At 47.1% G+C, this 23,128-nt stretch overlaps 1 protein-coding gene across 10 annotated transcripts in view; it reads right to left on the bottom strand.

Annotated features, from left to right (window-relative positions):
• The window catches only part of TENM4 (teneurin transmembrane protein 4), an 849,352-nt gene that overhangs the window by 157,152 nt on the left and 669,072 nt on the right, over window positions 1-23,128 (bottom strand). For all 10 annotated transcript variants that reach the window (XM_060403943.1, XM_060403939.1, XM_060403940.1 and 7 more), the window contains 2 exons: window positions 7,023-7,124; window positions 4,921-5,115 (listed from right to left, as the gene is read on the bottom strand). In XM_060403943.1, coding sequence (XP_060259926.1) covers window positions 4,921-5,115; window positions 7,023-7,124 — 297 coding nt within the window. The remainder of the gene's footprint in view (window positions 1-4,920; window positions 5,116-7,022; window positions 7,125-23,128) is intronic.

Genomic DNA, 23,128 nt, shown 5'->3' with positions numbered 1-23,128 from the left:
AACCAAAGAGCTGTTAGATCACCCGTGCACTGGAGGGAGGGAGGGGACTCTATCTGTCTTGCAACTGGAAGGGGAGGGTGAGGTCGGGGGCAGGGTGGGGCTCATCGTGCAGCTGTTGTTAAGAGTGTTGATGGAGCTGCTTCTATGAATGTGGTCAGATTCTTCCTTACAGGGGCTCATGAGGAAGCCATATGCTGCAGAGGAAATAAAGTAGCCTTTGACCTCTGAGGTCCTAAGGTCAAAAGTCACAAGACAAACTGAAATGGGTCTATGACTAGGGCTGTGTCACATATCTGCTTTGGGTTTCCATGTAGAAAGCAGGTTTGGTAAAATTACCTACCTCTCAGGTTGCTATGAAGACCAAATGATACTGAGGCTTTGAAAGGACAGTATAAACTGTAAACTGTTTCAAACCTGTCCACTCTACCAGGCCATTCAGTAGCATGACTTGGGCAGATTGTGGTTAGCACTCATTTACAGTTCAGATGTGCTTTTACTTCATCTATTAAGTTAAATTTTATAACCCAATGTATCTGACTTTTCCACAAGAGTCGGGAACTTAGCCGGAGTGTATCAGAGTCACAGATAAACATGGGCAGAGACTTTATGAAGAGCACCATTCTGGGAACAGGCTGTTCATTTTGAGGGCTAGCTTATTAAGAAAGCTCTTTCACTGGGTTTTTAAAGGCATTCAGTGTAACTACTTGAGTGGTATGTAAGAAGATCAAAGGTCTGGAGCAACCACTGGATTAAAAACATAGCAACAATAATAGCAATAGTAACAATAATAATTAGTGTTGAGTCTCTCTTCTATGCTATATCTTGCTATTAAACCTTTTATATACATTGTCTGATTTAACCCTAACAACAACCTTTTGCGGTAGATACCACTGTTACCCTCGTTTCACAGATGAGGAAACTGAAGCACAGAGAGGTTAAATAACTTGTCCAAGATTACACAGTGGTTAAGGGGAGGAATTTAATTTGAAGCATTCTTTCCTGGTATAAATGTCTTGCTATTTCCTTTGCAGCCTTACTGGTTCCAAAATACACGTAACACGTGAATACAGACATAAGCACACAAAATGGTTAAAAATAGAAATAAAAAGAAAACAAAATGAAAGAAAGGGGCAAAGTGGAGAATTAATAAAGCCACAGGAAGGCAAAGAATCCCTTCTCTTGCAGTCTCTGGACACCACTTAATAATGGTTTACACATGACCTGCTAGAGTTTCTGTTAATTAAAAATGATAAAAATAATAGCAGTGATAAATTTTTATGACCTGCCTCAGATCCCAGGACCTCAGAAGGATTATTCTGGCCCATTAGGCTGCTAGGATAATTCCCCAGACCCAGAGAATTTTCCAGTTTGACGGGAAATGACTCAGCAGTTCCTATCCTAAGACCTGTAAAGGTATTTCCCGTTCCGTGAGTGCCCGGACCCCAGCGTGGGGTTGAAGCTGTCTCTGAGGCGCCCTTGAGGTTGAATCTATAAATCTGCACTGTTAGTGGAGCAAGCCGAGAGGGTGCCAAGTTCAGCAAGAGGCCCTTGGCGTCACGGTCCTGTTTCTAAGACATAATAAGTCTGATGGGGACCCAGGAACCAGCAAAGTGAATCCGAAGTTCTCAGAAGCTAGTCCAGGCAGGGAAGAAAGAGCAGAAAGAACTGTTGAGGGGCTACCTCCAGGCAGTTCATCATCAATTAATCATTGCTTCGGGAGGTCAGCTTGGCAAAGCAAGTGTGGAGCAGCGCAAAGGAGTTCTAAGGAGGTCCGCGCCTTGGGGGCATGGCGGCTCCAGGAAACCTTGGCTGAACTGACTGAGGTTCCTGCCAGAACACGGGCCCAAAGCCAGGGTGGTTATCTGCGCCACAGTGACCCTCTGCTGAAGGTCCCACGTTGACTGTGCATCTGTGCGCCCTGTCTGGGGCCTCTAGGGAAGCGGGAACCCTAGGATGGCATTAAAATGGTCTCTCTCCATCACACTGGGATTGTTTCCCCGATATTACTTATTTGGTAGGATGCTGTGTGTAACATGGGAAGATCAGCAGGCTTGGGGTCGGGAGAGATGAAGAAATACGGGAGAAGCTGGCAGGGAGGTGGGCTCGGTTCTGGGCAGAAGACAGTCTAACTTAGTTTTTTCTTAGAAGAGGAGCCAAGCAGTCATGTTTTGTTTTTCCCTTTGCAGAGCTTGCCATTCAAGCCAAAATTTCTGGCAGATGCTTGGCCTACTAATGAGACGATGGGGCCTGCGTGGCCAGGCCACAAACACAGCTCTTCCCCCCAGATGTTCCACGCTTCGGTGACCACACAAGCTACCCGAGGCACTTCAGGACCCGAAACACAGCGGCTCACTTTTCACGGTAAAATGTCGACGTCGGGCCCCTCTGCCCTTCCCCCAGCTCCCTCTAAGCATCCTGTCAGTGCAGTTCAGGCTTTAAAAAAAAAAAAATACGGGACGATAAAACTTCAAAAGAAAGAAGTCAGCTTGTTAGCTGATGTTTTATAAACACAGTGAACCCTGTTAGAGCAAACAGGGGATCAGGGGATCGGACGAAGGCCCAGGAAACCCCCACTTGAAACACAAGGAGTCTGCGAGGATGCTTCAGCAGAGACAGAAATAAGAGGAATCAGGACCAGATGGCCCCTCTCGGAACAGAGACCAGGAGTGAAAACACTTCTTTTCAAACAGCAATGTAAATCAAATTGCTAAACAACTTCTATCTCTCTGTAAGTGACCTGGCCCCCCAGGGCGCTGCCCAGGACAGGCTGATCAGGAGGAGGACAACTTCTCCTCCTTGACCCACACGACACAGTGGGACCCAGGGTGGGACGGCCCCACCGTTTCAGGAGGGATCTCCTCTTTGTTTCTCTTTCCTTCACAGTGTCTTCACCTCAAGGGATGAAAATGAAAAGGGGAAGCAGACGAAGGTCAGCAACGTCAGGATGAGAAAGCCAACGCCTTTGTTCAAGGGAACCGGGCCCCTGGTTGAGCTCAGACAGCCCGAGGTAATCCGCATCAAAGTTAATAGGTCTGAATCAGGACCTCCAGTCACACTTGGGGAGCGCAGACAGCCCGTCTCTCAGAGGAGACGGATGCTTTCCAGACACTAATCCCTTCCCGCTCCCCGTTCTTTTAACACAGGCCCATTATGTTCTCTCATTTTAGGGGAAATGATGCTTTGAGAGGGGACTACTTATTACATCCCCAGTAGATTAGAAGACTAGCTCTCCCTGGAGCCTCTTGCACCCACTGGAGAAAGTGCCAGGGCCCTAGACAGTAAACAGTGGGAGGTTATGACCGTTAGCATCGCCCATCGGTTTCAAGGTCCGTCCATTTCAAAAGGCCTTGGATACAGTGAATGGAGTGAGACAGGGGACAAGCTTCAGCTGACTCCAGAAAGCTGCTAATGATAAGAGCTGACGTTCAGGGGGCATTTCCTGTATGTCAGACACTGAGCCATGTGCTTCACGTGAGTCATTTAACCCAGTCCTCACAATGACCCTCTGTGAAAAGGAATTCCCATTTTAGAGATGAGGAGTCTGAGGTTAGCGAGTGTGGCAGAACCAGGACTCAGACTCACATCTAACGCCAGAGTGCACACTCCTGACGGCTACACTCTATTGCTCGTGATAAGACCCCTCCTCTCATTGGGAAATCCCACGTGGTCAGGAGGAAAGAGTACAGGGTTTGAGGTGAGAAGACCTGGGCTGAATTCCAGCCCTGCCATCAGGTAGGGCTAAGACCATGGGCGTGTCGATGCCCTTCCCTGGGCCTCAGGGTTCTCATTTTCGAGATAGACCAGTTCGGCTTACCGCACCTGGTTAGGTTTCCTGGGGAACAACTGACGTCACTGTTGAGTTAGCAGTTCACTTTTAAACCTCGTTCTGTACAGCTGTGTATTTACTTTATGAAGGAGGGAGACACGCTTATGAATACCTAGGAGCTACAAACAAGACCACACACATAGACACATACACACAAGCAGAGGGGTGTGACAACGGAAGGCAACCTTTGGAGGTCTACAAGAGACACATATTCAGAAATGGAGCGCAGAGATGCTTAAAGGGCAGGAGAAATACCTCAGACTGTGGAGCTAGAAAGACTGGGTCCAAATTCGGCTCTGCCATCCACCAGCCGCGGGACCTTGGGCAGGTCATTGTCTCCCTGAGTCTCAGTTTCCTCAACTATAAAATTGAGATGATCACCCCTCCCTAGTAGGCGTGTGTGCATGCCCAGTCAGTCAGTCACGTATGTCCGACTCTTTGCGACCCCAAGGACTGTAGCCCGCCAGGCTCCTCTGCCATTGGATTCTCCAGGCAAGAATACTGGTGTGGGTTGGCATGCCCTCTTTCAGGGGATCTTCCCAACCCAGGGATCAAACCTGTGTCTCTTACGTCTCCTGCACTGGTAGGCAGGTTTTTCTTTTTACCACTAGCACCCAGGTGGCTCAAATGATAAAAGAATTTGCCTGCAATGCAAGAGACCTGGGTTCAATCCCCAGGTCGGGAAGGTCCCCTGAAGAGGGAAATGGCAACCTACTCTAATATTCTTGCCTGGAGAATTCCATGGACAGAGGAGCCTGGTGGGCGATACAGTCCATGGAGTCGCAAAGAGTTGGATACAGCTGAGCTTTCACTTTCAGCACCTACTTAGTGCTGGAAGTTAAATGACACTGGGCTTCTGGCCCCGAACCTTGCATAAGGTTAGTGCTCAATACACACCCTTCTCTTCCCCTCCCTGAGCGGGACCTGTCCTCCCCATTTAGGTTAGTGACTGCTGCCAGTGACCTCCTGGCTCCGGGCGGGGGTGGCGGTCGCGGGCCTGCTCTGGAGACTCCCTCTGCTCCCGGGGTGGCCCGCCTGCCGTCTCTGTCTCACGGGGAGGAGCCGAGCGGCCCCCACCTGACCTGGGGTCCTACCTTCCTCGCAGTTCTCGCCCTTGTAGCCGGGGTTGCAGATGCAGGTGCCCATGATGCAGGTGCCGTGGTGGCTGCAGGCCACGTCGATGCACTGGCTTGTGGGCACGTCGCACTCGGCGCCCTTCCAGCCGCTGTGGCACAGGCACCGGCCCTTCATGTACTGGCCGTTCCCGCTGCAGAGCACGGGGCAGGAGGCTGCGGAGACAGCGCCGGGAGCCTGGCGTGGATGTGCGCCCTGGTATACTCTGTCTGTCCCTTCCCCTCCCCCGGCTTCATTTGCCATAATTCCCATATGTGTCCACCTGTCTGCTTCTCTTGCTTTATTTCATTCCAGTTAAAACACGTCTGGAACTGTGGGTTAAAGTATAGGGTGCAGGGCCTAAAGAATACAGCTGGGGCCCACTGAATGTTGCTTTCTCCCGTCCCCCTCATTACCGGTGGCTGCACGGTGGTCGCCAGGCTCCTTAGACAGGAGGCTTCAGTCTGTTCCTTGGGCTGGCTGCAAAAGACAGCTTGGCCTGCTGCTCGCCCCGCACCCCTCCAGCAGCACTCTCCTAGTAGCGCTGCGTTTCGCTTCCTCCGTCCTCACATGCTGGACCACTTCGTGTCTTTAACCCAGCGCTTTCCTTGTCTTTCCGGCCTCCACTCAAGCCCCACACGCCACTGGTCCGATAAGAGAATAGCTGGGCCCAATGTGGCTCTTTAAAGTATTATCTTACTACTCTGCCACTTAGCGTAAAAGGTTTTGTGATCATCTGTATGAAGGACACTATATAAAAATAAATTACATTGCATTGTGCTCTAAGTACGGACAGCCTTACCGAGATACAATAAGGCTGCTTTACACACGACTCTTAAGTGCATATGGGATGAGACAGTAATTCTTGTTAGGAGGAATGCCTCATTTTCTCTCTGCACCACCTTCCCCCGGCTCCCACCTGGCCTCCTTCCTTTTTAAAGCACTCAGCAGGTAATCACTATGCTTCCTCAGGGCTGCTGGCCCTGCTGCGTCAGCCTGAGTCTGTGCTGTTTCATGTTAGGAAGGATAAGCAGAAGCCCAAGAGCAGCATCACGGCATGCACCTGGAGGGCGCTGTGTCCTCAGCTTGGAAAGCCATCTCTGCCTTCCGCTGATGAACAAACTCAAGGATCTGTCTCCGTTCCAATGTCACTTCACCTGGAGAGCCTCTCCTACTCCTCACTGCACCCAAGCTAGGACCCTTCCACGCTGACAGTTGTTTCTGCATCTAACTTGCTCTAGCCTGCTTCACCTGCCACTGACTGCTTTGTCATCATCTGTTTCTCTGTCACTCTCCCCGACTCAGAGGTCCTGAGCCTGAGTCTTGCTCAGTGTTGCAACCTCGGTGTCCAGCACAGGACCAAGTCCTAAAGGGCGCTAAGCAAACACCGGTGGGATGAGGCAAGAGGTGGAGATGGAGAAACAAAGGAAGGAGACTTTTCCTTTCCCCAAAAGGAGTGCCAAATTCTCAGGACCATCGATCATCCTGTAGCATTTTTCTTGTTAATTCTTCCAGGACAGAAACGAAACCTGAATGCTCAGGCAAATCACAGGCAGCCTTTAAACGCTCCCCACAGTGGTTACCATTAGCATCGTACATGCCTGAAGAGGAGGCAGCATTAGGGTCTCGTGTAGAGAAGTCTCGCCTTCCAGTCCCTCCCCTCGGTGGTCTCTGCCAATACCCCGCTTGTGTTGTAATAAGACATCAACCGAGCAACAGCTCAGGCCCTCCCCAAGGCCAGAGACAAACCATGTTCGCTGGAGATGCACGTCAAAGACGCTTGGCAAATGCTGATTGGTCCTCCAAGGGGAAATCTGCTTTTGCAAAGGACCCCGTGGCCACCCCTCTTGCTCCTACAATGGACACGGGGGTCCCTGTGGCCGCCCTTCCCTCCTGACCTCCCCGGGCATGCGTCTTGGATAACATGACTGGGACAGGGCTCTGCCTGCAGACCTCCCCTCCAGGGCTCCGCCGGCCCGGCCCCTGGGAGCCCTTCTCGCGAGAGGCGGGAGCTGGCCGGAATTTCTGCCCTTGGCCTGAGGATTGGGACCCGCAGGCCCACGGGGTGGGGCAGGGCTCTCACCTCGGCCGCAGTCAGGGCCCAGGAAGCCCAGGAAGCAGTGGCAAGTCCCAGAGATGCAGTCGCCATTGCCGTAGCAGTTGCTGGGACAATTATCCACCGACTCTGTGGGAGAAAAGAGAAACAGAGCTGCAAACAGAGGCTTCCTTACCCAAACAGTGGGCGCGGGAATCCAGCCTCGGGTTAACCACGACCCGCACATTCCAGTGCTTTTGACGCAGTCACTGAAAGGAGTCAATCAAGTTAAAAATGTATGTTCTGTTTACTCTTGCTGAGGTACATCTCAGCTGACATTAAGAGATGTGTTTGGGGAAATATGCCCCTAAACCAATTTTTCATAAATCAAATTTGTATCTACAATGCAGGGAAATTTTTCTGCTAAAAACACTGGGAGCTAATGCATGGCTTAACCCATTAGTGGTTATCTTTGGAGGCTGGGTGATGGGGTGATACCTATGGTCTTGACACTTTCGTGGTTTATATTTTTCTCATAATGGGCTGATAATCTGGGAATCCAGTTCCCCCCCCACCACCACCACAAAGCTACTGGGGATTTGTAAATCGGTCTCTTCCCACCTCTGATTCGCCATCTCCCAGTCCAGACTCCACCATCTCTCACGGGGCTAACACTTCAGCCTCATGGCTGGCCTCCTCCTCCCACCCTGATTCATTCATCACCCAGCAGTCTGAGCCACCTCTCTGAAACAGATCTCAGCCTGTCCTCCTACTAAAAACTCTTCAGTGCCCCCTGCCCCTATTTGCTGAAATGAAAAGAGCCAAGCTTCTTCAAAAAGCATTGGAATTTTCCTTCACGCCCCCTTTGCCCTTCCCATATCCCTGGCATCTGCAATCAGTGCCCACTTTCTGCAGGGCTGCTCCTTTCTCTAATGCATCCTGGTACATTTGGTATCATCTGTGTGACATGTCAAGGAAATACAGGCTTCACTGCAGGAAGCTTTTAGTAAAAAAAACTAATCAATGGATTGTAGCTCCAGTTAGTACACATGCTATATAGAAAATCTGTTTATTTGGATCAGCCCATTTCTCAGTCATGCTAGACACGGCATAAAGGAAGAAGCCACTGTATCTTGAATGGCTTCTTTGTGCCACTTATTTCCACAAAGCTTATTTCATCTTGCTGCCACCAAATCTTAAGTGTATCTATATTCCTACTTCATGAACAGCAACAACAACACGAGGAAGCTGATAAAGAGACAAAGGGACTTGCTGGAGGCCTCAAGAGATGCTAATTCATGGATGCAGAATGTGAATCTAGGCCTTCGGACCCCAAGCCTGGTTTCCCTCAATGATGGCGTGTCATCTGGACCTTGAAGGAACTTCTCAGCCACAACCAGGAATGAACGAGGCAGATGTGTGACTCAGTGAGGCCCGTCCTGATGACAGCAAAGGACCAGTTGGAAGGCAGTGAATTCTAGGACTTTCAGAGCTTGAAGGGATCTAGGGAGACCTGACTTTGGGGCCCATTTTTCCGGAATCATGTTGGGTGACCTAAAGCAACTTCCTCCCCACCCACCATTTCTGGGTCTCCTCTTCCTCATATGTGAAATGAAGGTGGTAGCAGAGATGGTGACATGAAGGCGATAGCAGAGATGATGCCCGGGACTGTTTCCTGTTCTAAAATTCTATAAGCTTCTGTGCAGAAAAGATATCCCGACAAGGGCAGCAAGTCTTAAATCACCAGGAAATCACTTAGGACCAATGTAACGGCAGCTGATACGGGGCAAAACCAGCAGGGGAAGGCTTCTGAGAGGAGATGAACGTGAAGGATGACTTGAGTATGGGTAGATGGTGGAAGGTGGGAGATGTTGAGGAGCTCACAGCACAGGGCATTTCCCAGAAAGGTCTTTTCCCAGTTGTCTGCCATTACCAACTTGGAAATGACTGAAAAGGGGTTCAAATGTGCAAATGAGTGGAAAATTTCCTTCACTTGCTGTCTCTCTGATAACATCAACAGCATACTACACCAACACAGAGTTAAGAACAAGAGGGTCTAATCTAGTCTGTATTCTCAATGGGTTTGAAGCCGTTTGGGACCCGGCAGAGCAAGAGTCACAAGCCAGAGCCCTCAGCATCTCAGCTCTCCACTGGCTTTGCCTGGAAGAATATGCTTAGTCACTTGTGTCTGACTCTGCGACCCCGTGGACTGTAGCCCACTGTAGGCCCACAGGATTCTCCAGGCATGAACAATGGAGTGGGCTGTCCTTTCTTCCTCCATTTGGGTTGGAATCTTCCTAACCCAGGTCTCTTGCATCTCCTATATTGGCAGGCAGATTCTGTACTACTAGCGCCACGTGGGAAGAATCTACATGCCTTTAAGTTTGTAAAGCCTCTATGTTAGGAGGGGCGTCTTAGAAACTATTTTTATAAAGGATAACTTAGGATGTTTTCTCTTTAATATTCTTTTTAAAATAAGAGAGGTTTCCCTGGTGGTCCAGTGGTTAAGAATCTACCTGCCAATGCAGGGGACATGGGTTCGATCCCTGGTCCAGAAAGATTCCACATGCCATTCCAACCAAGCCTGTGTGCCCCAACTACTGAGCTCACACTCTCTAGAGCCTACATCACAACCTAGAACCTGTTCTCTGCAACAAGGGAAGTCAACACAGTGAGAAGCCCATGCATAGCAATGAAGACCCAGTGCAGTCAAACAAAAACATAAATAAAAATAAGAATCTTAAGTAAAGTTTAAGGCAAGATTGTTTTCACTTTAAGCTTCAGGCTCGTGGTGCAATTTGAGGGTGGGTTCCACCTGCAGTCTTGCAGAAGGAATAAAGGACAGGGTAGCCAGAGGCCTGCTTCTACCTCTTGCTCCACTACGGAAGGGCTCCAGGACCTTGGTCATGTCCTTGGTCTTCTTGCACCTGTGTCCTTGTCCTTCCCATTCTCCCCTGATGGGCGACTCCTACTCCTACTCAAATCCAACTCAAATGTCACTTCTTTGGACAAGTCTTCCTCATTTCTTAAACAGGCTAAGTTACTCCTGGGACTTTTTCTGTCACTCCTATTGAAGGACCAGGCAGCCGACATGGTTGACTGTGTACTTCTTGAGGACAGAAGCCGAGTTTATTCACCTATGCATTTGCCCTGGTTTCCAAAGAAGGGTCTCAATGAACGTTTGCTGAACGTTCAGCTAGATGATCTCAGAGAGCCCTCGCAGGTCTGAAATCCTATGGTCCAGGTCTGCTCAAACCCAGTGGTATAACATCTGTCTCCCAACACCACAGCCATAATTCCCAGCTGTGCTTTTAACAGGGTTGGTTGCAGGTAAGGGTCACAGACTTTCTAAATTTTGATTTATGAAGTCTGTAGGATACAAACCTGTTAAATCCAAAATGTCTTCCTCGTGAAAAGGTGTATTTTCTGTGACTGAATATTGTGTTGGTTGCTGAATCTGATAGACTAGAAGCTTGTTTGCTACAAAACTTGCCACGGGCTGTTGGTGTCAGTGAACGCAGGAATTTAGGAGACATGGAGTAATTTTACGATGGCAACATGGAAGTAGAAGCGAGACATTTGGAGACTATTTCTCCTTGATGAAATGTTTATGTATACAGTCTTTCTTCTGCTTGGAAGGATTTCAACTACTTGGGGTCCACTTGGAATCCTACAAATAATGAGTCTCCATTGACCAAATATCTCTAAGCTAAACGCTAGTGCAGAAGTTGGGAGAAGTGTGAACTTTATTGCATAAACATGTTGCTATGTTTCCAATTAGTGTCTGGTGAGTTTTCCCCTCTATAGTCCCTTCCTGCTTTGCTCATGTTTAAACTGCAGCGGCCTTCATGTAGCAGAAGGTGTACCTTAGGTCTGCTGAGATCTGAATTAAAAGTTCAGCTGCCTGTACATAACTGATTTTCATAATTCGGTAAAATGGTATGTTGGAGAACAGAGCTTTCCCCTAGCTTTTGCTTTTCTATCACAACAGTGGGTTCTGCTAAAAATGTGATTTTCAGGAACTTGTTTTTCCTTCCATCAATACTGGAATTCAGAGTTTAAATGCTTCCTGAGCTTGTTCTCTGGACATGTGTTCTGAGTGGGCGTGCTCTCTGAATGTTGAACAAAATATTGCTCAAAACACAAAGGGGCCTTTGCAGAAGAACAGAAACACAACGATGCTCCTTCCTGGAGAAAACACAGGAGACAGGAAAACACAGAGGCCTCAGTGAGCCTACAGCCGTGCCTTATTTGTCTGTTCACCTCCTTTTCCATGGATAATCCAGTAGCATCGCCATGTCAAGGTGAAAGATGATCACAGTTGGTGAGTATGTCTCCCGAGTCTAAGGCTGATGCCTGGGAAAGCCTGCCTTCAGTTGCCACTTGTCCTGCTTTCTCTTTTGAAATCCCGGAGCCTGATTTTGTAGAAAACAAGGGGAGACCACAGGGGAACATCCTGCCTGTCAGAGGGCTACTGGGCGGCCTAACTGCCTGCTCGACGGCTGTTCACAGGCGGAATGGCAAGGAGAGGAGAGGAGGCCTGTCTCCTTCATCGGCTCGCTTCAGGCCCTGCTCTGAGCAAGCAGACCTTTGCGGTGACTTGAGCCTGAGGCTGGACCCCAACACCAAAGACAGAAGGGACCAGCTGTGAACAAGGTCAGAGCCCACTAGCCATCTTTGTCTCGCTCTTCCGCTCACCCAGCACTTATCCCTCCCGCCCAGCACCTCCTCCATGCATTGTTCACCCGGGATATGTCCCAGCTAACAGAAGGCTACCCTTGCTGCCTGCGGCTCCTTCCTCTGCTTCTCGTCTCTGCTGAGGTTGTAAAAGTGGATGCTGGCAACTCTTTGAAAGCACTTGTCCAAAGAGCCAAGGTCCACCTACTGCCCAAGAGAGGTGTACGCTCTGATGCCTCCTTCTCCTTAGGAGTTTGGATGCTAATGCTTCAGGCAAGGAGGGAACATGGACTCCAGAACAGCCAACTGGATGGCTGAATACATCACTCGATTATAGCTGGTGAAAATCCCATGGACGGAGGAGACTGGTAGGCTGCAGTCCATGGGATCGCTAAGAGTCGGACACGACTGAGCGACTTCACTTTCACTTTCATTGCTGGTGAAATTTATGTTCCAGGTTCCATCTATTACATCCTCTTTGATCCTGAAGAGGGGCTGGATTTATTATTGACAACCAAAAAAAAAAAAAAAAAAAGAGGGAAACAAACTAGAATGCACAGGTGGAGTGTTAACTCTACAGCTGCTCTAATAGAGAACCTCTCATTCTCTCACATGGAATGGGGAAAGGCCTCTCGTACATTCTAATTTATTCCTTATAAATATAAGAAATTGGTACCTTTGCCACCATTTCAGTCTGAGATGGAGACCGAGAGCTGAAGTCACAGAGCTACAAGGGTGAATCTGGTAGGTGAATCAGGTTTTGTCTGAAGTCAAAGTTTATGGTAGGTGGCCTGGACTGTAAGTATGGGCTCTGGTACCATACTAGTTGGGCTTCCCAAGGGGCACTAGTGGTAAAGAACCCACCTGCCAATGCAGAAGCAGTTAAGAGACCTGGGTTCAATCCCTGGGTCAGGAAGATCCCCTGGAGGAGAGCACAGCAACCTGCTCCACTATTCTTGCCTGGAGAATCCCATGGACAGAGGAGCCTGGCAGGCTACAGTCCTTAGGGTCGTAAAGAGTCGGACACGACTGAAGAGGCTTACTGGGTACACATGTGCCGTGCTAGTTAGAAGCCCTTTGGAAAAGTTGTCTCTAAACATGTTTCTATCTGTGAAATGCGGTTAATAATAGCACCCACCTCAGGGGGTTAGTCTGAAGAGCAAATAGTGTAACACTGTGCATGTAAAGAGGTTTGCCCAGGACTTGGCAGAGTTGGTATTTTGGTTTTAAGGGAGGATCACACATGTCTTCTGTTTGTGAACCAAAGCAACACATGGACTTGGTCTAATGAATCCAAAGAAGGCAACATGATTTCTTGGGGGGAAACACACACACACACACACACACACACATAAAACACACAGAAACTGCCCGTAGGAAAAAAGGAAAGCAGACAGGCAGTGTCCTGAATGTGAGGAAGGCAGGGTGTCTGGATACATTTCCTCCTGGGGAAAGCACTGTCAAAGCAAATTAAACCTGCTGCCTCCCAGAAGCCCAAACACAGGCCAGCTCATGCCAATATCTGAGTGAACCTTTCTCCCTGAACACTCCAGACTGGCACTGGGCAGGTGCCAGGTGCTGGAAGGCTGTTCCATGGGCCTCGGAGACATCACTCTCTGTAGGTGTCCCAGCTTTCTTTGCAGATGATGGAACTCAAGGCTTCAGTCTGCAGTAGTCAAGGTCAAGGCAATGACAAACATTTGACAAAGCTCCTGAAAGCCTGGGCTTGAAGCCAGTTCTGCACTGGCATTTGAACTGGAGGATCTGCTTTCAATCCTACCCAGAAGTCTACCAACTGCTATTATTAGCAGCTCCAAGGAGGGGTCTAGGGGAAAGATTGTTCTCTTGATTACATTCTTTATTAATTATGTCTTTGGAGGCAAACCAAATTTCACCAATGAGACTGTGAGCTCCTTGAAGACAAGTAAGATGTCTAGTTCTCCAAAGAGGCTGGTGAGTGTGACACCCAAAGCGAGTCCTCAGTAACGTTAGTTGTACTGAGCAGCTGAGCGGAGTGCAAGGGGGAAATGGAGGAAAGAGGTCAGGGTCACGGGCATGGCACAACAGTCAGACTCAATAGAACAGCTGGTGGCCAAGGCAACTCTTGTTTCCTTGGTCTAATTTTTAGATGTGCAATGCCTGCAGGGAGTGACAGAAGTTCAACTTTGCATTGCACCCTCAGTCTGTATATGGAGCCCAGTTGTTCGTATCTAGAAGGCACACTGAAGAGAGCAATGACTGGAGCATGTCCACTGAAGAGCAGCCAGGGGGTTAAGAGAACTTCAAATCACATTTCAAAAAAGAATTCTTGAGGGAATCGGTAGTTCAGCTGACTAAGGGAGCATGAATCCTGCTTAAAAATACCTAACGCGCTTTTATGTGAAATAAGGATTAACCTTTTGTTTTGTAGCCTTTATAACTTGGCAGAGGTCCAGTACATGAGGACTATCAGTTCAGTTCAGTTGCTCCATCGTGTCTGACTTTTTGCAACCCCATGGGCAGTAGCACATCAGGCCTCCCTGTCTATCACCAACTCCCAGAGTTTACACAAACTCGTGTCCACTAGATCGGTAATGCCATCCAACCACCTCATCCTCTATTGTCCCCTTCTCCTGCCTTCAGTCTTTCCCAGCATCAGGGTCTTTTCCAATGAGTCAGCTCTTCGCATCAGGTGGCCAAAGTGTTGGAGTTTCAGCTTCAGCATCAGTCCTTTCAATGAATATTCAGGACTGATCTCCTTCAGGATGGACTGGTTGGATCTCCTTGCAGTCCAAGGGACTCTCAAGAGTCTTCTCCAACACCACAGTTCAAAAGCATCAATTCTTCGGTGCTCAGCTTTCTTCACAGTCCAACTCTCACATCCATACATGACTACTGGAAAAATCATATCTTTGACTAGACGGACCTTTGTTGGCAAAGTAATGTCTCTGCTTTTCAATATGCTATCTAGGTTGGTCATAACTTTTCTTCCAAGGAGTGTCTTTTAATTTCATGGCTTCAGTCATCATCTGCAGTGATTTTCGAGCCCCCAAAAATAAAGTTAGTCACTGTTTCCACTGTTTCCCCATCTATTTGCCATGAAGTGATGGGACCGGATGCCATGATCTTCGTTTTCTGAATGTTGAGTTTTAAGCCAACTTTTTCACTCTCCTCTTTCACTTTCATCAAGAGGCTCTTCTTCACTTTCTGCCATAAGGGTGGTATCATCTGCATATATGAGATTACTGATATTTCTCCCGGAAATCTTGACTCCAGCTTGTGCTTCCAGCCTGGCATTTCTCATGACATACTCTGCATCTAAGTTAAATAAGCAGGGTGACAAGATACAGCCTTGACATACTTCTTTCCCTATTTGGAACTAGTCTGCTGTTCTATGTCCAGTTCTAATTGTTGCTTACTGACCTACATACAGATTTCTCAGAAGGCAGGTCAGGTGGTCTGGCATTCCCATCTCTTTCAGAATTTTCCAGTTTGTCATGATCCACACAGTCAAAGGCTTTGGCATAGTCAATAAAGCAGAAGTAGATGTTTTTCTGGAACTCTCTTGCTTTTTCTATGATCCAGCAGATGTTGGCAATTTGATCTCTGATTCCTCTGCCTTTTCTAGAGTGAGCTTGAACCTCTGGAAGTTCACGGTTCATGTACTATTGAAGCCTGGCTTGGAGAATTTTGAGCATTACTTTACCAGGATGTGAGATGAGTACAATTGTGCGGTAGTCTGAGCATTCTTTGAGACTGGAATGAAAACTGACCTTTTCTAGTCCTGTGGCCACTGCTGAGTTTTCCAAATTTGCTGGCATACTGAGGGAAGCACTTTCACAGCATCATCTTTCAGGATTTGAAACAGCTCAACTGGAATTCCATCACCTCCCCTAGCTTTGTTCCTAGTGATGCTTCCTAAGGCCCACTTGACTTCGCACTCCAGGATGTCTGGCTCTAGGTGAATGATCACACCATCGTGATTACCTGGGTCATGAAGATCTTTCTTGTACAGTTCTTCTGTGTGTTCTGGCCACCTCCTCTTAATATCTTCTGCTTCTGTTTGGTCCATACCATTTCTGTCATTGTGCCCATCTTTGCATGAAATGTTCCCTTAGTATCTCTAATTATCTTGAAGCAATCTCTAGCATTTCCCATTCTACTGTTTTCCTTTATTTCTTGCACTGATCACCGAGGAAGATTTTCTTATCTCTCCTTGCTATTCTTTGGAACTCTGCATTCAAACTAGTATATCTTTCCTTTTCTCCTTTGCTTTTCGCTTCTCTTCTTTTCACAGCTATTTGTAAGGCCTCCTCAGACAACCATTTTGCTTTTTCAGATTTCTCTTTCTTGGGGATGTTCTTGATCCCTGTACTCTGTACAATGTCACAAACCTCCATCCATAGTTCTTCAGGCACTCTATCAGATCTAATCCCTTGAATCGATTCTTGCTTCCACTGTATAATCATAAGGGATTTGACTTAGATCATACGTGAATGGTCTAGTGGTTTTTCCTACTTTCTTCAGTTTAAGTCTGAATTTGGCAATAAAGAGTTCATGATCTGAGCCAGCGTCAGCTCCCAGTCTTGTTTTCACTGACTGTATAGAGCTTCTCCATCTTTGGCTGCAAAGAATATAATCAATCTGATTTTGGTATTGACAATCTGGTGATGTCCATGTGTAGAGTCTTCTCTTGTGTTGTTGGAAGAGGGTGTTTGTTATGACACCAGTGTGTTCTCTTGGCAAAACTCTAGTACCTTTGCCCTGCTTCATTCTGTACTCCAAGGCCAAATTTGCCTGTTACTCCAGCTGTTTCTTGACTTCCTACTTTTGCATTCCAGTCCCCTATACTGAAAAGGACATCTTTTTTGGGTGTTAGTTCTAGAAGGTCTTGTAGATCTTCATAGAACCGTTCAACTTCAGCTTCTTCAGCATTACTGGTTGGGGCATAGACTTGGATTACTGTGATATTGAATGGTTTGCCTTGGAAACAAACAGAGATCATTCTGTCATTTTTGAGATTGCATCCAAGTACTGCCTTTTGGACTCTTTTGTTGACCATGATGCTACTCCATTTCTTCTAAGGGATTCCTGCCCACAGTAGTAGATATAATGGTCATCTGAGTTAAATTCACCCATTCCAGTCCATTTTAGTTCTCTGATTCCTAGAATGTTGAAGTTCACTCTTGCTATCTCCTGTGTGACCACTTGCAATTTGCCTTGATTCATGGACCTGACATTCCAGGTTCCTGTGCAATACTGTTGCTCTGTACAGCATCAGACTTTACTTCCATCACCAGTCCCATTCCCAACTTTGCTGTGGTGTTGGTTTTGCTTTGGCTCCACCCCTTCATTCTTTCTGGAGTTATTTTTCCACTGATCTCCAGTAGCATGTTGGGCACCTACTGACCTGGGGAGTTCATCTTTCAGAGTCCTATCTTTTTGCCTTTTCATACTGTTCATGGGGTTCTCAAGGCAAGAATACCAAAATGGTTTGCCATTCCCTTCTCCAGTGGACCATATTATGTCAGCCCTCTCCACCATAACACATCCATCTTGGGTGGCCCTACATGGCATGGCTCATAGTTTCCTTGAGTTAGACAAGGCTGTGGTCCATGTGATCAGATTGGTTAGTTCTCTGTGATTGTGGTTTTCAGTCTGTCTGCCCTCTGATGGAGAAGGATAAGAGGCTTACAGAAGCTTCCTGATGGGAGAGACTGACTGAGGGGGAAACTGGGTCTTGTTCTGATGGGTGGGGCCACGCTCAGTAAATCAGTATAGTGAGGACTATAGTCCTTGGGAAATGGAGTTGGTTCAATACAAGAACCAATAGAGAAGAACACCCCTTACTCTGTTGGGCTATATTCTATTGCTGTGTATCTGCCCAAATATTGTAAGCTTCTGAGGGCAGGAAATGTGTTATTTATCTCTGAATCTCTAGTAAATAGTACCATCCTTGACTCATAGCACATGTTAAATGAATGTTAGTTGAATGACCAAATGAATAGACTAGGTGAGCTACAAGGTCACACATTTTCAGTCAATGATGTACTGAGGGAGGGGGCAAATGCATGAGTGGGATATTGCAGGGAGATTACGACAGGCCATATGCATCTTCCAAATCCAAAATGTCATGATGCTATGAGTCATGGAGTAAGGGAACATGCATGGATTGGGTCAAGAAACTTGGGTTCTTTATTTACAAAACAGAAACAGACTCACATATGAAAGCAACCTAAAGGCCCATCAACAGAAGAATGGATAAAGAAGATGTGATACACACACAAAATGGAATATTTGTTAACCATTAAAAAGAATGAAACAGTGCCATTTGCAGCAACATGGATGGACCCAGAGATTGCTACACAGAATGAGGTCAGACAGAGAAAAACCATTATTATATGATATCACTTCCACGTGGCATCTGAAAAATGGTACCAATAAGCTTATTTACAAAACAAATAGAGTCACAGATGCAGAAAACAAACTTATGGTTCCCAGGGGGGAAAAGCGGGAAAGGATAAATTGGGAGATTGTGATTGACGTATACACACTACAAAATATAAAATACATAACCAATAAGGACCTACTGTATAGCACAGAGAACTCTTCTCAATACTCTGTAATGACCTAATAGGAAAAGAATCTAAAAAGAGTGGAGATATATATATATATCACTGATTTACTTTGCTATATAGCAGAAACTAATACAACATTGTAAATCAACTATACTCCAAAAAAGTTTTTAGAAAAGAAATAAACTCGCAGACATAGGAAACAAATTAATGGCTACCAAAGGGTAAATGGGGAGGGATCAATTAGGAGTTTGAGACTAGCAGACAGAAACTACTATATGTAAAACAGCTAAACAACAAGGATCTAGTGTATAGCACAGAGAACTGCATTCAGTATCTTGTAACAACCTGTAATGAAAAAGAATCTGAAAGAGAATATATATACATGTATATATACAAACACACATATGTATAACTAAATCACTTGGCTGTACACCTGAAGTTAACAAAACAGTGTAAACCAACTATACTTCAAAAAAAAAAAAAAAAAAAAAAAAGACAAAGAAACTTGGGTTCTAGTCCTACCCCTGCCAGCAGCTTCTTAGGCAACCTTAGCCAAGACCCTTTTACTCTCAGAAACTTTCTTTTCATCTACAAAATTCATTAAATTTATTCAGCAAACATTTATTGAGCATCTCCTCTGGCTTAGGAAGTTACCCAGCACAGTGGATGACTTATATGATCTTTTAGGCCAAACATCCTGTGATCTAATGAATCAAATCAAATCGTCAGTATTTAGACATCTACAGTAACAGATGAAAAAAGATGAGAAAATAAACCATCATCATGATGTTTATGGCCTGAGGGAGGGAAGGGAAGTTTGCTCTTTTAAGAGCAGAGCTCATGTTTTTAAACCTCTCTGCCGTGTCCTCAAATAACTAGCTTCACATTTTAATCTATCACGTGAGCGGCGTCTCCAGTGAGTCACCGAGGAAGGAGGGCCCAGGGATGGGAACACAGAGCAGATGCCTCACTGGCTGCCTCTGGCTAAGAGCTCCCACCTCTGGCCCCCGGGCTGTTGGCAGCAGCCTTCCCAGATGCCAGGGCCTGCAGATGGCTCTGCTGCCTGTCCCAGGGAACTCGGCCCACGCGTAGTCTGCTGCCAGGCTCTGTGAGCATATGCCAGGGAGGCCAGTGAGACACCCTGCAGCGGTGATGAGACTGCCCAGTGCCACGCTGTTCAAGAGCACAAGGACCTTCCAAGGAGAGGTGTGTGCCCTCGTGTGCGGATCCATGTTTCCTTCCTTTACAGATTTATCCATCCTTCATCCACGCCTCCTCCTGAGGAGCCATACTCTGCCCCTAGTTCCTGCCTGGGCTGTAGGCACAGGTAGACCAGATGACTGGCCACAGCTGGAACCCAAGGAGAGTCATTTTCATAGGCTGCTTGGTGCTCTCAGACATGGGCTGCTACACAGAGGTTCTGGCCGAATTCTAGTATTTGAAATCAAATCTGCCTGGGGAATACAGCAGCTGGTGATAAGAGTGGAAGCCAAAAGACATGATAGGAAGAGAGGGGCTGGGGAGGTTTTCCTGGGCAGGGGGAGCCCACGATCAGAAGCAGCAGTCCTGGGTGATCAGAGGAAGCTGGCCTGTCAGCTGGGAGAGGTAAACAGAGTGGGAGTTTAGAGCCAGGCATGAGTCTGTTCTGCCCCCGGGGAGAGCAGGACGGGGCTGGGGAGCAGCCTGGCTTCCCCACCGCTTCTCAGAGCCTGTTTTAGTCCCAGGCCATGTGAAGCTGTTTGAAGCTACTTCACCACCACACCTGCCTTTCCTTGAGGTGGCCTGAGAGTGTTTTTGCTTCTGGCAACTGAAAATACCCTTGACACATCCATTCACCTTGGACTTTATGATGAGCTCTACCTGAGAGTTACCAGGCTTCGATGATAACTGGTAAGTGCAAGGCATGATGTTTTTAAAGCATTTTTATGTACAGTTGCTTACAATTTTATTTGAGCCTTACAATCACTCTGTATGCAGGAAGGGAAAGTGCTGTTTTTTATTCCCCATTTTGTAGATGAGAACACGAAGGCAGAGAACTCATTCAAGTTCATGCAGCTAATAAGTGACAGGGCTAGTATTAAAATCTATATTTCTCCTCCCACCTAAATGAGAGATTCTTCCCTACACCACAACTGCCATTTCAATAAGAAAACATGCCGGTCCCACTCTCTTTGCCTCTGGTCTCAGTTATCGAGTGAGGATGACACAAAGGGTGCTGGCAGGACTAGTAAATTCCAAATGGTACTGATTTCTGGTTTTGTTCATTGAAATTCTGGTTTCAAAACATACCTGCCAGCATTCAAGACTCAGAATACAGCTCCTACCACTCACATTGTAGCATACTCGGACAACAATATGGTTCTATCATTTGCTCACTGATCATTCATTCATTCAAACAAGCTGATTGATTCCACTGGGCTGATGCCATCAGGAGGACCTGAAGAGTGGTCCTGGTTCTCAAGGAGAAGGAAAAAGGCTCCAAACAAGCCCCTGAAGTCAGGCAGACCTGAGTCTAAATGTCAACTGGTACTTTTACGGGTGAGACTTACAGAAAGTCTCTGAATCTCAGTTTACTTGTCTGTGGAAGGAGAAAACCATTTGCCTTACACAACTGTCTGTATTATATAAAACCTGTGTGTGTGTGTGTGTGTGTGTGTGTGTGTGTGTGTGTGTAAGCACACACCTGGTACTTCGAAGGTGCTCAGGAAATACTGCTTTCTCCTGTCCCTAGCACAGGTTTTTTCTAACTTCATCCTAGGTTAGTTCCCTGAGGGGCTTGTTAAAACATGGACTGCTGGGCCCTATCTCCAGAGTAGCAGATTTAATAGATCTGGGGTAGGGTCCCAGGTGACGTTGATGCCCGTGGCCTGGGTACCACTTTGAGAACTACTGATCTCGAAGAAAGGCTGGGACTTTACACACAGGTTTATGAAAACAAGACCGAGAGGACCCAAGACCTAAACTATGCAAGAATGCACGAGAACTCATGGACCACTTCCAAAGAGGAGGGCTTGGCCCTCCAGGAGGGAGCGTTTGAATAGCTCTTAAAGAACAGGCAGCCTTTTGAAATGCAAAGCAGTCCCGGGCAAGATGGGGGTCGGGTGAGAGCCGGATGGAGAACAATCATCTTTGCTGCTCCCACGCAGTGACCTGCTGATCATCATGCCAACTACATGTCAAGTCTGTCTTTGGAACAAATTATTTAAGAAATCAGATTTTTTCCCCCCAGTTTTTTAAAAGCTCAACTTGGCTGCTGGCTATAGAGTCCCATCTAATGAGCATCATTTGTGCTGGATTACGCTGTGATGACAGACAATGGAGGAACAGAAAAAGGCTCTGGGGAGGTGGGGGTGGCAGACTGTTAATTATTCTTCAATCTTTTATCCAGGCTCGTCACCAAGGCTGATGCTGCTTATAAACCACGCAGAAAACCAATCCCCTCCCTCTCTGTTCATTTCACGACAGTCAAGTCTGAAAATGCACGGAACTAAGAAAGATGGCCTAGACACCTGCAGGTTAAAAGGTCCATGGTGGCCAGCTCTTGGTTGGAAAATGCTGACCTCTGGCTGGCATCACCTGTGGCCTGAATCTCTGCATCAGCCCTCCAAGGGAACTTCTGCCTCCACCCTTGTCCCTGTCAGTCTGTCCTATACCTGGAGGCCTGAGCTGTCATCCTGAAACTGAGTCTCTCAGGGCCCCGACAAAGACCCTGTTCCTTGGCATCTACAGTCACTATCGCAGAGGCCTATGGACGCTTTTGTTTGTGCAGTGTTTTAAAAAAATTGAATTAGTTGCCAGAATTTTTCAAAAAGGAGAGTTCACAGAAAAATCTGAATTGTGGCTTTTCTTTAAAAAAATTGGGAGATACAGCATGGCAGCAATCTCTCTCCTCATTTAGGGGAGGCCCAAATACTGAGGTCACCCACAACCCCAGACTGCAGCTTCCACACCCCTGCCTCCTGCCTGGGCCCCCGAGGCCTCTGAACACAGGACCCCAGCTGGGAGTCTCGCTTCCAAGCGTCACTCGCTTGGGTACTGCCTTTATGTTGCTGCCATAGCCACACACCAGCTGTCCTCTGAGTCACTTCGTATTTTTAGACTCATTTATCTTCTGAAACAAATTTACTTAAAAAAGAAATCCAGAATAATAGTTTGAGTTACCTAATTATATCTTTTCTAGTTGACTAAAATAAAAACACAATTTTTGAAATACAGTCTATGTACTCCTTGGAAGAAAAGTTATGACCAACCTAGACAGCATATTCAAAAGCAGAGAGATTACTTTACTGACTAAGGTTTGTCTAGTCAAGGCTATGGTTTTCCCAGTAGTCATGTATGGATGTGAGAGTTGGACTGTGAAGAAGGCTGAGCACCGAAGAATTGATGGTTTTGAAGTGTGGTGTTGGAGAAGACTCTTGATAGTCCCTTGGACTGCAAGGAGATCCAACCAGTCCATTCTGAAGGAGATCAGCCCTGGGATTTCTCTGGAAGGAATGATGCTAAAGCTGAAACTCCAGTGCTTCGGCCACCTCGTGCGAAGAGCTGACTCATTGGAAAAGACTCTGATGCTGGGAGGGATTAGGGGGCAGGAGGAGAAGGGGATGACAGAGGATGAGATGACTGGATGGCATCATTGACTCGATGGACACGAGTCTGAGTGAACTCTGGGAACTGGTGATGGACAGGAGGCCTGGCGTGCTGCGATTCATGGGGTCACAGAGTCGGACACTACTGAGCGACTGAACTGAACTGAGTAATATAAAATAATCTTGAAAACTAAGGTTTGGGAAACACCAGGGAGGAGAAAGCCTGAGTTTTCAGAACCAAGAGTTGACTGCTCCAGTTTCCCTTCCCAGCCTAAATTCTTTGCTACAAGGGTCCTTCTCACGTCCTCTCTGGGCTGCAGCCAAACTGCCCCGC

Source organism: Ovis aries, chromosome 21 (genome assembly GCF_016772045.2).
Source record: "Ovis aries strain OAR_USU_Benz2616 breed Rambouillet chromosome 21, ARS-UI_Ramb_v3.0, whole genome shotgun sequence".
In the NCBI taxonomy this organism is placed as follows: domain Eukaryota; kingdom Metazoa; phylum Chordata; class Mammalia; order Artiodactyla; family Bovidae; genus Ovis; species Ovis aries.
The sequence above is the reverse complement of the archived record's forward strand: the minus strand, read 5'-3'. Positions and strand labels throughout refer to the sequence as shown.